The sequence below is a fragment of the Podarcis vaucheri genome (genome assembly GCF_965113315.1).
Source record: "Podarcis vaucheri genome assembly, chromosome: 1".
Lineage (NCBI taxonomy): Eukaryota > Metazoa > Chordata > Lepidosauria > Squamata > Lacertidae > Podarcis > Podarcis vaucheri.
In genome coordinates this window covers 38493250-38509972 of record NC_138759.1, presented here as the reverse complement: position 1 = coordinate 38509972, position 16723 = coordinate 38493250, and the positions used below count along the sequence as shown (strand labels likewise).

General features: G+C 40.4%; 1 protein-coding gene across 1 annotated transcript in view; it reads left to right on the top strand.

The window, feature by feature from the left end:
- Positions 1-2173, top strand: part of LOC309532151 (uncharacterized protein) — a 39840-nt gene extending 37667 nt beyond the window's left edge. The window contains exons 3-4 of the mRNA XM_082222162.1: positions 1055-1193; positions 2045-2173. Of these exons, the coding sequence (XP_082078288.1) occupies positions 1055-1193; positions 2045-2087 (182 nt within the window). The 3' untranslated portion in view covers positions 2088-2173. The remainder of the gene's footprint in view (positions 1-1054; positions 1194-2044) is intronic.
- Positions 2174-16723: the final 14550 nt, after the last annotated feature.

The window sequence follows — 16723 nt, the reverse complement described above, 5'->3', positions numbered from 1 at the left end:
GTATCCTTTAAATGTACAGTTAGAACGTTGCCTTTTCACATCTCATTAGTCCTTCACTGAGGAGATGGTGCTTCTCCTGATGTCTTGTACTTTTTGGTCACAGCATAGTTCAAAAATAATGCAAAACTTTTTGCAACTGCATAGCAACCTTTCCCATCAAGATTCATTAATGTGGGGGGAGTGGGAATACAGTATGCTGGATTAATTGTTGGGCAGTTACTATGGGAAAGAACTGAGCTTTCTTTTGTTAGGCATTTTTGCTCTGGCAGAGCTAAAGCCTAAGCTATTCAAATATTCTCTATTGTTAAAAAATAAAGCTTGTCATAACGAGTGTCGTCTTTTTTAAGAAGATTAGTTCTATCAGACCATATTTTTATTCAAGTAATAAATGCTAATTCTAGCATGGTAAAGCCTGATTAATCAAAATAGATTAAAACAGATTAATCGGGATCTCTTTGTTTTCATTCCTCCCATACACATAACAGAAAAGAGCTACTGTTGCCTCTTTAGCTCTGTTTCCAAAGAGCATTTGTCCAGCATCTTTGGTCAGTGTAAACAGAAAAATTAGTGCTTCTACAAAGCCACATGGACAAGTTTATACCTATGTTCTCACAATGCCGGAAATGTATTTCCAATACTTCGTCACACCGTGCAGAATTAAATTGTGGGATTCATTCCTACAAAATATAGTGATGGCAACAAACTTGGATGATGTTAAAATACGATTTGACAAATTCATAGTAGGTAAGGCTATCAAGGGCTACTAGGCACGAAGGATAGCTATGTTCTGCCTCCATTGCCAGAGGCAATGTGCCACTAGTTACTGGGAAGTGCAAATGACAGATTTGCCCATCTCTAGTGGCAAATGAAAAGGGGATTCCTAAGTGAACAAAAGAAGCCAGTGTGTGGCGAGGCATTGTCTTAATTGCCCTAGGATATGGGATATTTTAGCAAGCGTCCTTAGCCTAAACCAGAAAGGATTTGGATGCTCTCTTGTCCATGATGCCAACAAAGGTTGGTGACTGATCCTGCTTGTACACCCCATCCTTTACAGCCAGCTCTTGCCAGCTAGCTATCACATATAAGATGAAATCTGAAAAAGAAAAAGGAGGGTCTGGAGAAGAAATGGAGGCAAGCTGGTGTTCTTTGGCAACAGTCTCCCCTTTTGATGTCATTGTAATATCAACCTTCATGTAAGTAATCACAAAGCTTTTATCCATCCATCATGATTATCATTTCTACCTGTTTATAAACATGCACACCACAGGACCTGAATACATTTGGTTAACTGAACCTATGATTGTTAGCAATATTATCTGTTATTTTCCCACTATGTCTCTCTGCCTCAGTAGGAGAACAGCAGACTGATGCAGTATTAATATTTCTAAACATCTGGCAATTCCTGTAAGACTTCATTTACTTTAGAAGCATGGAATAAAAAGCTGGGAATGTGTTTAAAATTGACTTCAGAGAAATAAACCTCCTTCTTACACTCTCTCATATTATATGCTTCAACAATATATTTTTTTATTAGGATCACTTTTGTTTTTAATGATGCTGAAGTTATACAGCCTCAGGAGTGAAAATGACCTTGAGGCCGACAATATAAATCATAGGCTCTGTACTATCCATTTTTTACTGCTAGAAATAACAAAATATTAGGTAGTAAAAGTTAAAAGCATCCACATGAAAAGATTGAAGAAACTTAAATCAATGTTAATTTTGAAAAGGAAAAGAGCATTCATTTGGAAGAAAAAAACCCCAACAACTTGCAACACTGGAGGCTATTTTGCAGACAGTTCAGTGCTTAATATTTAACAAACGATGTGATTTGTCAACAGGTTTAAAACTGTCTGCATTTTTATTGCTTTCTCTGCCCCATTCGTGGTTGTCCATTGAACAGCAGTTGAAAAGAATTATAGAAAAGCTCCAGCACCAGAAAAGTTTTAGGAACAAAGGAAACTGACTTACTCTGAATCAGATCATTGGTCCATCTAGCTCACTATTGTTTACAATGACTGACAGTGCCTCTCTCATGTTTCAGGTGGAGATATCTCCCAGCCTTACCTGGAGATGCTGAGAATTGAAACTGGGACCTTCTGCATTCACAGCAGATGCTCTACCATTCTGTGACACTCCATTTTGTGTTTTACATTGTGTGTGTGTTTTCAAAAATAGTAAGTTAATGCCTCAGTTACTAAAGGCTAGCAAATGAGAACACATAGCCCTGTCCTTTGCTGATATTTTATTTACCAAATAAGTTGTTGATGGTTTGCTGATCTCTTTTTACAGAATTTGTACCAACTGAGCCATGTCATTCTGATGGGCTGGCAATGAAAGCACACAAGGAATCAGAAAGATGCTTAGATGCTGAAACTGTAATCATGATTTTAAAGCAAGTCTTTCTGAAAGCAGAGGATATAATCTCTATTATAATTCTCCATTTTTACATAATCATATTCTGGATTTGCATTTGGTGCAAACATAGCTGTAATTACTCTTTATGCCCAATTGTTTATGTTCCCTCTCTTCTCCCTCCCCCCAAACTTATTGATGTTGTTTGTTTGCAACGGGTGCTGTGTGTGCAAACATTATTTTGCAGCACATAAAAAGAAGACTCATTCGTAATTAGCTCTACAGCTGTACACACAGTAGTCTCCTTCATAATGTGTCACAGAGCTTCCTTACCCAACTCGTTTTCTAAGGATAAAACCCTTGCCCACCCTACTTGAATGATACTCAATGTGTTGTGATTCAGAAATACAAGAAAACAACCTCATATCAGATTTCTTTTTATTCACCAATACAGTATATCTATCACCTAGTATGGGGAAGAAGAAGCAATAGAAAGGATGTAAATCTGCCCCTCCCTTTTTTGATCTTACCACATAAGGTCTGGTTTACATATGACAGGAAATCCCACACAGTCACCCCCAGGAGCAGTGATCAAATGACAAGGAAGGCCAGAGAACGCAAGGGTAACCCAAGATGTTTTGCTGCCTCAGGCCAAAAGACAAGATAGCCCTATTCTACCTCCACATGTCTAATGGTCTAGTATTTGACTCTGACTCCATCACTGGTGATGGGACAACATCATCCACATCACCTGTGAGCAACAGGTTAGCTTATGGGAGCAGGGTACATGTATGATATGAATGTAGCCACTATTGGTCCTTCCTTAATGGACTTCTTTTTCTCACCGTTCTATGCCACACCCTTTTGCACAGGTCACATTCTGAGGTCCTTAGCAAGAGGCATTACACCTGCTGCTGCCTCTCTTTCAAAAGCAGAAAAACCATTATTAAGTAGAGCTGAGTTGCAATATCAGTAGGATCATGCAGTACAGGTCATGCTGGATTGTACTACTTGCAGGTGAGAATGCCCCATATCTATCATCTATCTATCTATCTAGTGCTTTTTTCCCTAAAAAGAATGTAATCTCATTTTCCTACTCATATTGAAATACTGCCCCTCAATGAGGCCAAACTTAGATTCACAAAATGTTTAGGGGTATGCATACCCCTGCGTACCTCCAGAAAAAAGCTATCTATCATCTATCTATGTAGCATCTATCTATCAATCATCTATCTATCTATCTTCTATCTTTTTATATCTATTATCTATACCTTCAATGCATACAGAAAACAAATATGGCAATGGAGAAAGGTTGAACCATGATGAATGTGTTGGTTGCTCATCTTGATGGGAGGCTGATAAAATCAGCATCAAGAAATTGCTTTGAGATGCAGAGACAATTTGAGATTGCTTTTTGAATTGCTGCTTTTCACGTAAGCTCCATTGGGTACCAGCAACAAAACTCAGCCTCTTACTCCTCTAGTACTGTCATTGAAACACCTTTGAAATCAGTGGCATTCCTTCAAATCCTCTGCAGTTTCAGGACTACAACCTCGTATGCTAATCTTTAGTGTCTGTCCAGTCCAAATTTTTTTTCAGTTTCCTCAGTAATCTTACATTTTTTGAGATGAACTCACTCTTGTAATGGGAGCCATTTCAGCTTAAGTAATTAACATGTCGTGGTCAGTCTTCATGGTGATTTATTTTGTTGGATTTACTTTGAAAAGACTTCTAGACCATTCTGGTTTGTCAATATATTGGCTAAATTAATTTGTTTTTTCCCCTGATGAAACATCAGTGCTTCTGGAAAAAAAATCATTTATTAGCTCAATTTAATAAATTCATTTGAGGGGGGATGATATTTTCCTATTAAGATAGGTATAGTCATTCCATAGCTCTGTTTCTAGAATGCCCTAGGGAGCACATATCCTTTAAATAGGCTTTTTAGAATTATTGAGACCTTTTCTATATGTCAGGAACGTGGCCCCCCAGAGTGCTGGGGATGAGTTAGATTCAAAGACTGAACTAGGGACCGACTCTGCAGATGAGAACTGCCTGTCAGAATTGAGAAAGGGCAGTTTGACCCCCCCCCTTTTTTTGGGGGGGGGGAGAGGATTCTATTAGCTCTCAAGGAGGGGAAGAATTAGAAGGCAGCCAAGGCGTTGGTAGGCAATCAGCAGATAAGCAGTGGTCTGGGTTGAGTGAGAGTGAGCAGGGGGGAGGTCAGCCTCTCAGTCCCAAATCCAGGCATTTAAATAAAATCAAAAGGCAATGGAAAGGCAGGAGGGGAAAGGCTGGAGTCAGGCGCCCTTCCTGTTGTGGGAGGAGCGAAACTTCAGACTGACCACGAAACGTAATTGCGAGCAGGCGAGATGCCGGGCACTGGATGTGTCTTTTTGTAAATAAACTTGCATAAAAACTTCTGGAGAGTCAATTACTTCTTATCGGAGCTTGCTTTTCTGCTAGAGATCATTACACTATACATGTTATAATATTTATAAATAATTCTTACTGAAATCTTGTTTCTTGATAATAAAAATGCTAGTGGTAAAATATACAAATATGCCGTTCAGTATTTCCAACTTGATCATAAAAAGATATACACACAGTTTAAAACATTTTTTCATTTATTCATCACTGGTCAAAATATTAGTGTATTTTCCATTTCAGAGAATGTATGCCCTTCCTCCATGGCACAGCATCCTACTTTCTACAGTTCTTTTTTTAATTTTTAGAATTTTGCTATTATCTCCCAGTTAAGCTACATTGTTGATTAGAATACATGTCCTATTAATCTGGGTCTGGGCACATACATACATACATACATACATACATACATAATGGAGGGCATGTTTCTTGAAAAATATGCATACTGACTGGAGAAGGTGCATATTGCCTGGAGAATGTACAAAATGCAGTTGAGATATGTACATTCCCCAAAGCCTTTGGGAGATTATGAATAATAGCTGGAGAATGTACAAAATTTAGTCACTATAGGCAAATTCCTGAAGGCCTGGTGAAGATTATTCATAATGGTAGCAAAATGTACAAAATTCAGCTGGCATATTCCCCAAGGTCTGCTGGGGGGGTATGCATATTGGCTGGGAAATGTGCACAGTTCCCTCTTCCTGGAAGGATTATGCACACCTTCTTCCGAAGTACTGGTAAATGGACACAACAGCTAGTTACTATGCACATTAACTGTTTGACTTACATTCCCCTTAACAAATATATATGTGACATATCTATTAGTGGTTTGCTAGGTATCTTTTCAGCATTCCCCTATTTCTTTAGAAATGCTTCCAGTCTTGTAAAAAAGTTTGAAATGGCTATGCAGTTGTACTCGCAAGAGCCTGTGTGCATCTCTAGTTCCCCGGAAGCATCAATCTGCTCATTGTTGTTGCTTCTTACCCAATGCCCAAGTTGACAGTGTCATGCTCTTTGCCGGCTGTGTATTTAACAATAGTCTCCTGCTGCTGCTCCTCTGCAGTTCGTTTAGAACCATCAGAAGCGTTAACATGGGGTTGGAAGGTAGGAAGGCTCAATCGGGACCAAGTTTAAGTACAGGCCTCCATTCAAATAAACAGACTTAAGGAGTGCCTGTCAAGACATTGTGAGACTGCATGACTTCAGGCTGAAGACTGGGATAAGTCTGTGCAAACAGAGCATCTGTCCTCAGCTGGCCAAGGCTGAAGGTTGGCTAGAAGTAAATGCATTCCTACTTAAAGGTAAAGGTAAAGGTACCCCTGCCCGAACGGGCCAGTCTTGACAGACTCTGGGGTTTGTGTGCCCATCTCACATCTATTGGCCGGGGGCCAGCGCTGTCCGGAGACACTTCCGGGTCACGTGGCCAGCGTGACAACGCTGCTCTGGCGAGCCAGAGCCGCACACGGAACGCCGTTTACCTTCCCGCTGGTAAGCGGTACCTATTTATCTACTTGCCCCCGGGGGTGCTTTCGAACTGCTAGGTTGGCAGGCGCTGGGACCGAGCAGCGGGAGCGCACCCCGCCGCGGGGATTCGAACCGCCGACCTTTCGATCGGCAAGCCCTAGGCGCTGAGGCTTTAGCCCACAGCGCCACCCGCATCCCTGCATTCCTACTTGCTTGGTTCCTATTGCCAAACCCTTTGCAAGGTATATGCAGGCCAGTCTCAGGGCTGCCCATTCTGGGCTTTGTGGCATTTCTCTTGCCACTTTGGTCAGCCATTTTATTGGAGAGAAAGATCCCACTAATATTTACACGCACCTTTCCCAACAAATTCAAAACAGTGCCTCATTCAAAGGATCTAATTTCCAAATAAAACGACATTGAGGACCCAGCCTTGGTTAATGGTTTCAATGAAAAGCTGACAGTTTTGTGTTTAGGGGAGGAAAAAGGAAAAGAAAAAGAAAAAAAGGTAATTCAGCTAGTGCCTCAGCTAGTTAAAATGTTTATGTGAAATTACCTCCTCTACATCGTTAATAGACTTGATTTCACCAGAGGCTAGCATTTACAACTTAGCAGGGTTGGAAACTGTTATTACCCAGTGTAAAAGTCTAACTCCAAAAGACTCGCCTAAAAGGATCGATACACTTGAATTTTAGCAGATCGATGAGATTGGTTTCATCACATTAAAACGAGTGAGAAATTGCCTCACTTAAAAAAAAAAAACCCAGCCAAGATTATCTTCAGTTCTTCTGAAATAACCCTACTGCCTCAAAAAGTTTTTTTAAAAAACTAATTATCGAAAGCACAGGCAAGTAAAAACAACCTGCATATCCCCAATCTTTAGGGGTGGGTCGTAGTTCAGTGGTACAGCATCTGTTTTGCATGTGGAATATTCCCTGTTCAATCTCCATCTCCAGGTATGGCTGAAAGAGGCTCACTGACTGAAATCCTGGAAAACATCTGCCTGCCACACCTGCTTGTCACTGTAGGAAATACCGAACTAGTTTACCAATGGTCTGACTCAGTATAAGGCAGCTTCCTACATCCCTAACCTTGCAAAACATATTTATTTACGATATTAGTATGTTGCCCAAGAAGCATGTTCTCTGGGGATAGTGAAAGGTGTCTGAAATAAATTTTGCCCTAAGTACAGCATTCAACAGTTTTTCCCATACTAAAAAAAATTGAAAGCTGAACCAGAAAGGCTGGATTTTATGAACAGCTTTGATATTAGTGCGATTTCACATGCACACCCAGTGTGGTGATCCCTAAGGGGCCATAGGTTGCCTTTGCTGGTAGTGTTGCTCTCCAGAAGATTGATCAATCCTGAAATAAGTAGTAATGAGACACATGCTTTCTGTCTCTGGGTGACAGGTTCAGAAAGTCAGTGACTGTTGTATCCAGGGCACATGTGCAAAGGCTATAGAAACATGATGCAATATTACTTGCACACTTTATTCGACATCTACAACCCACTGGTGCTGAAAAAAGGTGTTGTCATTCTTGTAAACCAGGGATTTTGGGGTGTCCAAAGTCATCTGTTTTGCCTATTCTTGTAGTTTTTAACTTATTTTTTAGGTGACGTAGTACTGTTGAAATTAAGGACCTATCTGTTCTGAATTTCTATTTCTTGTTATATCAGAATTAGTCAAAAGTTTATTTACAGGTAAAAGTTAATTTATTAAGGCTTGAAGAAGCCATAGAAAATTGTGTCCTTTGTGCCTTTGGTGAGAAGCAATGGATATTTCATTTCCAAAATATCCTTTTTTATGGGTAGAGGCACAGCACTGGTGTTGGCTGTTTTGAACTGATTTTGTGCTGAACTGTTAATTACACATGATCCTCTGGTCTAAATTTAATTAAATTCCATTGACTTCCTGTAGAAAGAAAAACCTAAACAAGCGGTATTTCTGTAAGAGCAGTGACATTTTCAGACACCTAGAAAGTGTTATCTATGCTGACTTTATTGCAGGTCTCATTCTAACAAACTCAACAAGATTTTCATCACCCATGACGGATATCGGGACTTAGATCCAAAGAACTATGCATGGTGTTGCACACTTGAACCCAGTGTCTTGTTAGTAATTATTGATTCACCACGGTGAAAGGGTTGCCCCTTTTAGGAAGATGAATCTAGGCTTTTTGGCCTTCACCTCCAGCTTCCAATTTTTATTATGTTTATATATTCCATGGAAACTCAAGGCAGCATACTTGTGGTTCCTGGGCATTCCCATCCAGCTGCTGATCAGACACAGACCTGGTTTTCTTCAGCACAATTGCTACATCACACCCTTTCTTGCTATGCTTTTTGTTACACTAAGGTAAAGGTAAAGGTACCCCTGCCCGAACGGGCCAGTCTTGACAGACTGTGGGGTTTGTGCGCCCATCTCACATTTATTGGCCGGGGGCCAGCGCTGTCCGGGGACACTTCCGGGTCACGTGGCCAGCGTGACATCGCTGCTCTGGCGAGCCAGAGCCGCACACGGAACGCCGTTTACCTTCCCGCTGGTAAGCGGTACCTATTTATCTACTTGCACCCGGAGGTGCTTTCGAACTGCTAGGTGGGCAGGCGCTGGGACCGAACAGCGGGAGCGCGCCCCGCCGCGGGGATTCGAACTGCCGACCTTTCGATCGGCAAGCCCTAGGCGTTGAGGCTTTAGCCCACAGCGCCACCCGCGTCCCCTTTGTTACACTAGCAGAGGAAAACTGACATTGTCTTCTAGTTTTTCCTTAAACTGATCAAAGTATGTACATCTGTGTGTGATCTGTGTGGTCCACAATTAGTAGTGCCATGCCTCTGCCCTTCTGGTGATGGCATTACTGCCCCCAGGGGTGAGGCAGAGTGGCAAGAAGGTTGGCGAGGCACAGGCATGCTAGCTCAGCCAATCTGGCACTCCTGCCATTACGCCCATGCAGTCCTGGCCTCACTGCCACCATGTCCTGCCCCAACACCAGCTGGTTGCTCCTGTGTGGGAGGCCAACACAGGCTGAATTGTCTTAAGCAAGTAACATGGGATCACAGCAGCTTAGTAGACAACAGAGGAATTTTAGCTTAGAGCAGAGATGGAGAACCTGCGGTCCTTCAGATGCTGTTTGACTCCAACTCCCATCAATCCCATCAAGCATAGCCTGGATGGACAGATGGAGCAGGTTAGACTAAGACAGCTTCCTATGTTTCCATTATGTCAATGCTCGTTATACAGATTGTTTCTACCCCCAAGATTTTCTTCAGAAAAAAACCCCCAATGACAATATTACATTTGCTTACATATGTGCCCTCAAGGTCTTTGAAAAGTGACCTTGTGTCAACTGAGTGTAATTGAGTGTCAGTTGACCACAATCCTTGAGCTTGCCTGAGCACTGAAATATCTAGGTAGCTGCATGATTTGCTCACTGTTACTCAACAGACCTTTTCAAAGAACAAGAGCTAAGCTTGAGGAAACAGCTATTTGAAAATGTTAGTGTTTTGTCATTTTAAATATGTTGGAAATGCGATATCTAAATTTAAAATAACACGATTTAGACCAGACTACTAGAAGAAGAGTCCTCTGAGGTCACTAAAGCTTTGATTTTCCAGTTAGCTTATTTTATAGCTAGTGCTTTAGAAGACATCAAGCCCATAATGAGACAGATCAATCAGTTTGTTTTTATTAGTCTACTGTGTACAATGTATTCGACAACGGTATTCATTGAATCTGATTGTTTGGGAATTTGCATTATACACCATGTTACTTTTAACCTTGAAACTTCAGCACTAGAAGCTGCTGTTTTTAAATTTATAGTTGAATTATATATCTGTATTAGAAATTGAAATTTTAAGTAGGAGTTTGAGTTTTTGCCCTTGGGTGCAGTACAGTTGCTAGGATTATTTTAAAGTGCCTGCTGATGTCCATGAATATTTCTGAAATCTTCATATTTTATTAAAAGACCTTGACACGTTAAGGCATAGGCTTAAATCTGAGCACATTGAAATAGCCTTTCTATTCTGGCTGGTGAACAGTATGAATGGCTTTTTATTTATTAGCTATACCACTCTCCTTGTGCTTGAAATAATAATGAGTCGTCCCCTCACAAGTTCTAAGGCTTGCCTTGGCACTGCTTCCAAATCTAAAACCTTATCCAGATAATTGGAGTAATTGGGAATACCATTGGTTTGGTCTTGCGAAACAGGCTATGAAAGGAAACATTTCTCATACAGAAAACTTAAGAAGAGCCCTGCTAAATCCTAGGTTCACCCACAACATACCTGGTTTTCCCCTGAATCTCTACAGCACAGTGTCATCAGAACAAGTATGACATCAGAACTTTCTGCTGGGGAATTTCAACACCATGAATGTGATCTTACCTGTGAACCTCCCTCTCTGTGATCAGAGCATCATGTGCATCACCTTCTAAGGTCCCTCACCCAGCCTTGTGGGGACAATTGTATTGCAGTTTTCATCTCCAACAGAGGGCCTTCTTCTTAGCTGAGAAGGGAATGTTGGTGCTCAGGAAAGAGAGCTTGCAACAAGAGCCATTTTGTGTGTGTGCTGAACATAATAAAGAATATAGGCCTACGAGGCCATGAGGCCTTCCTGAGTGAGTAGTGGAGATGGCCAGCAACCCTCCACCCCAACACATGTACACAATGACAAGGAAAGTAAGATTTCCTCTCTCCAGCTTTACTTTTTCTCACTGTAGGGAATGACAACCTTTCCTCCATTGGAGTAAATACAGTTGCTCACTTTATGAGGGGAAGTAGTGTATTTAAGTGGAGTGAATCTGTGCCTTGTGAACCACAGTCTTAGCCTGTCCAGTGAACATTCTTCGGCAGTTCCATACATCAACCCATTCCACAGCCAAACCAGCTGTACCTGTACAGCCTTCCCTTGAGGAGTCCATTAGCCAATACCTCTTGCTGATGCCAGGAAACAGGAAAGGAAGAGAAATGCATTCAGAATAACAATGAAACACTTCCATCAATAAAATTTGTTGTGTGTGACGCATTCTTTGTGAGGAAGGGTGGGACATGAATCCAATTTTTTTAAAAAAAATTGACTGGAGTCTTACGCTATGGTAAAAGGTAAAAGGTTAAGGACCCCTGGACAGTTAAAGTCCACTCAAAGGTGACTATGGGGTTGTGGCGCTCATCTCGCTTTCAGGCCAAGGGAACAGGTGTTTGTCCACAGACAGCTTTTTGGGTTATGTGGCCAGCATGGCAACTGCTTCAGGCACGATGGAAACCAGAGCGCATGGAAACGCCGTTTATATTCCCGCCGCAGTAGCACCTATTTATCTACTTGAACTGGCGTGTTTTCGAACTACTAGGATGGCAACGGGACAGAGCAACGGGAGCTCACTCCGCCGTGGGGATTCAAACCACTGACCTTCTGATTGGTAAGCCCCAGAGGCTCAGTGGTTTAGACCACAGTGCCACCTGCATCCCTCTTATGCTATGGTACATGTGGCCCTCCAGATGTTGTTGGACTCCAATTCCCATCGGCTCCAGCCAGCATAGTCAGTGATCACAGAAGATTAGACTACATATACCGTACTTTTCCGTGTATAAAACTGTTTTTTTTCCTTTAAAAATTATGTTAAGAAAAGGGGGGTCGTCTTATACATGGGGCAATTTCCCCCCATTTTCTTAATTTGGAGTCCCCAAAAATAGGGGGCGTCTTATACACGGGGCTTGTTATACAAGGAAAAATATGGTACATCAGGAGGGCCACAGCTTCCTCATCCCTCCTATAATATAATAAACATGGAAGGTGGTGTGGGCTGGATTGTGAGGTTATATTGTTGCTTGTAAAGTTCTTACTCCTTAGCAAAATCATATGTAACAGGGCAGTTTCCAGACACCATGGAGGAATAAAGCAGAATCTCCACCCCATGTGGCAGTGTCTAGATAACATCACATTTAGGAGGCACAATAGAGAAACATTTTTAGAAGTGTTGTGTCTGGCACAGCTCTCCTTGACAGGCATAGGCATATAGCATGTAAAATCTAAAACCTGCTGGAGTAGAGCTAAAAGCTGTTATCCAAGCTGTCGTATCTGTATTACAGTGTGTAAAGATATTTCCTGACAAGAAAATTGCGAAAGCTTTCTGACTAGTAAAACAAAGCCTCTCTCTTTCCCAGTGGCCAATCAACAGATGCAGTTTTGGTCACAGATGGTACATTTATAGCCCATCTTCTCCTCTCACCTTTGGCACAGTGATTTCCTTATCTATACCAAAAGTAAAGAACAAAGACAAAATTAAAGGCTTGCTTCCCACACATATCTCAAAAAGCTAAGGCATGGTATAAATGCCTCAATTTCATTGCACGTCATCAATTCTACTACATTATATCATTATACAATAGTAAATATTCATTATTGATATAGGGATAATTTTTCTTGTGGCACTTTTTTTTTAAAAAAAAAAAATAGTCTCAGCATAACCTTTTTTTTCTTCTTTTTCTTTTTTGGACATCCACCAGTCTCCGGTGTGTCTCATTTCTCCTTTCATCTAAAGAATGATTTAAGGAGATCAGAAAACGAGGCTTAACATAGAATAAAGTTTCAGCTCCTCTGATTAAAAAATAAAGAATTTCTTACACTTGCATCTAGGCAAGCTGAAGTGTGAAAACAATCACCCAGCCTCCCATGGTCAAGACCAGATGTTGCTGTCTGAAATAAGCACCGAAATATGCAAATGTTCATAGATTTCAGAGGTGTTTTGTTGATGTATAGATTCTCTAGAGTCAGCTTTTTTTCTTCCTTTATTTTTTCCTCTTTATTCATTTTTGGATCCAGGAAAGTTGTGTTGATGCATATATAGCCAGTAAATAAATCATTAGAATACAAAAAAATTGAAATGGCTCATATCCCTAACAGTAAGGAGGGTGTGTCTAGGGGATGAAAAGGGTGAGGAGGGAGGGAAGGAAGAGAGTTTCATTCTCATGCTGACTAATTTATGTATTATTATTATTATTTTAAAAAAGTAATCATCCAGCCTATCATAAATTGGTAATAACACCTAAGAAAACTGCTTTATTAACTGATAAAATGACCATTTATCATATGTCTAGGGATGAATGAATCTGAGAATTTCATTTTCTCTCCATTTCTTATTTTTCAAGTGCTCGATTCACTTCTCTGCATTTCTGCAATGTTTAATTAAAAAAAAAATCTGAAGAAAATCCATCAGCATTTTCGTGTGAATTTCTAATACACGCATTTTTATATGCAGTTTTGACTAATATACTGCATCCAGTTTTTCAAGGCAATTTCCTCTAATATAATGCATTTGTTTGTCACTTTCACAAATGAATGCCTTTCTATGAAAACTTGCCCCTAATATATGCATTTTGTACACATTGTTTGTTGGAGACTGGCATTGCAAAATTCCAGTAAGTGCAAATTTCAAAGAATAATTGTGTTTCAGCTTGCACATTGGTTTGAAAAGTGTTAATTATGCAGTTTCTCATTAAAATGCAAACAAAATAAAATTCCTGCCCCGTCCCTGTGTGTTACCCAATTACCGGTGTAAAATTTCAGGTTTTTCCCCTGATGTGTTTTTTATGGGGGGAAACTCAGAAATTTGGATGGGAATTAAGAAAAAATAATACTTTTTGGAACCATTTTTTATACATTGAAAATCACTTTGTACCATGTATTTTCCATAAAATTATAATGTTTTGTATATCAAAAGTACAGTTAATTCAGGCAATAATTATAAACTGAATTTACTTATTTAATTCTTTGCTACATGTGGAGCTACAGCATGCTGTACTATAAGAGAGGATCTCTTTGTTTCTTCTGGTTTATTAGGGGGGAAACAATAAAAGCAGTAGTAACCACCATCATCATAGCTCACTTAGCTAGAGCGTGATGCTGATCATGCCAAGGTTGCAGGTTCGATCCTCATGTGGGACAGCTGCATATTCCTGCACAGCAGGGGGTTGGACTAGATGATCCTCAGGGTCCTGTCCAGCTCCATGTATTTGGATAATTATTTTGTCTCCTCAAGTCCTCCTGTGTTAAGCAGACATAAAACATTTGTCTCCATAGAAAGAGCTGAGGAAAAGACAGGGGCAAGATTCAATTAATACCACATGAAATTTAATCACTCTCCTTTTCTCAGCTATCACTATCAAGGTTTTTTTTGCTTTTTCATATCTATCATCTAATTCATCATGGACTTCTGGAAACTGATGGCTTGCATGTTCTCTGCCCTGGTGTGGGAAACTATAAGAAGTCACTGAACTACAGTTCCCATCATTCTCTCTGTCCCTGTGCAACTGCCTAGTCTTTGTACAAGGTAACCTTACTTCAAGTTTATGTTGACTTCCTGTACTTTGTAAAACTAGCATATACTATGAAAAGTAACTGTATCATTCCGTAACGCTTCATTCTCCCTTTTTGTCATCAGTATTGATGTGGCTGTTTTAGCCCTGTTTATCCTATAGCACAGCCAGTGAATCCATTCCCATGAATGGTTTAATTATAGGGGGGGGAAACATTTTTAATGTCAACATCTTGACAAAGGGCTGCTCCAAGGAACTTAGGAGATTACTCAAGAACTCTGACAGCTTCTTGATTGTTAAGGATCACTTCATTTATGACAGACACATGTTTAAACCCCAAATGAATGAGTTTGACTACAAAATATGTCAGCTCGCAGATCAAAGGTTATAAATAAGAGAAGTTAGAAGGAAGTTGGAACTTTGCTAACTTAAACACATTAAACACATTTCTGTTCTTTCATAGGTTGCAATACTTAAACATGTAGAATCAGGGTGTGCAAGAACAAGGCATTACGAAAAGTGTACAGAAAGCTGCTCCCAGAATATAATCAACAAATCATTGACACACTCAAGCAATTTTCTTTTTACATCATAAACTACCAGATACTAAAATAGTATCAACATTTTCTTTAGCTTTATATCCTGATTCAAATGAAGTGTGTAAAAACCACTGTAAATGGAAAAATATTGTGTTATTCAATCTGTTCATGCACCTATGCAGGAGAGGCATGCATTTTTATTTTTATTTTAAAGGCTCTCATGGTGGCTTATACTGCCAATAGACAAAGTGGTACTTGCAGTGAGCCCTTTGAAGGTGGGCTGTCAATGACAATCGCCTGATTGGTTGATACTGAAAGTGTACCCCAGTAGAGCTCGTTGATAGTGCCGATCAGCTGATCGGCACTGACAGCAAGCCCCTTAGACTAGTAGGGAGCTTTGTATGAGAAATGCCCTAGTGAAGTCAACCCGAGTGTGATCCACTGTCAATGATGATCAGTGTTTCCTTGTTGCAAAGAAACAATCAGGAGCTCCACACCTGTTCTCACCTATGATGCCATGGGAAGGTGGGCATGTTTGAGGGAAATGGCCATGCAGGCCAATTTTGGACTAATTAGACCTAATTAGGTCCGTGGTCTGGAGCTTCCCCACCTCTGGGTTACAGTGATCAATAATAAGATGGTCCCTCTTGTCCTCAGGCTCACAATTTTTTAAAAGCCTGTTAAGTGTGAGTCAATGCTTCCTACCATGCTGGCTGGGTGATGATGTGATATGACTGCAAACTGACAGTAAACAGCATGTGTGAAAGGCAAGTAAAGTTTTATTCTGCAGCTTCTCCGTTCATCTAAGAAAAGGGGTCTCCCTGGCGTCACCTTGAAAACATGGATGAGAACGTGACAAAGCCCTGAGCAGGGTCTTCTTCTTCTTCTTTGGCGATCACTCGTAGCCGGTAAGATTGTCTTCCATAGACACAGTTTTAACAAGGAGTCCGGAAGTGACTGTGGAGGCCAATTCTGGTTCCACACGTCCTTCCACAGTGGGGACATAGGTTCCCAGGTGAGAGTTGATCACAGTGTGGATTTGCCAAGCGTGCCTTCCTCTTAGCAAGTTTCCTGAGTTTGAGTGTCTTCAAAGCCTATGACACTTTTGGTAAAGGCTGTTTTCCAATTGGAGCGCTCCCGGGCAAGTGTTTCCCAATTGTTGGTGTTTATACTACATTTTTTTCAGATTTGCCTTGAGACAATCTTTATTTTTATTTTTTTAAATAATTTTTATTTTTATTTTTTTAAATAATTTTTATCTTTTTTAAAAATAATTTTTATTTTTTAAAAAATAATTTTTATACCTTGAGACAATCTTTAAGCCTCTTTTGTTGACCACCAGCACTACACTTTCCATTTTTAAGTTCGGAATAGAGTAGTTGCTTTGGAAGACGATCATCAGGCATCAGCACAACATGACCAGTCCAACAAAGTTGATGTTGAAGTATCATTGCTTCAACACTTCAACACTTTGCTTCTTCCAGTATTAGTTCGCAGCGTATAATTGAGCTAAAGGCCTAGAAAAAAAACACACACACACACACACACACACACACAATGTTCCAAAGAATCTGAGGCTACTGATCTTCCTACCACTGTGTCAATTTGAACCTTTTAACTAAATATTCTA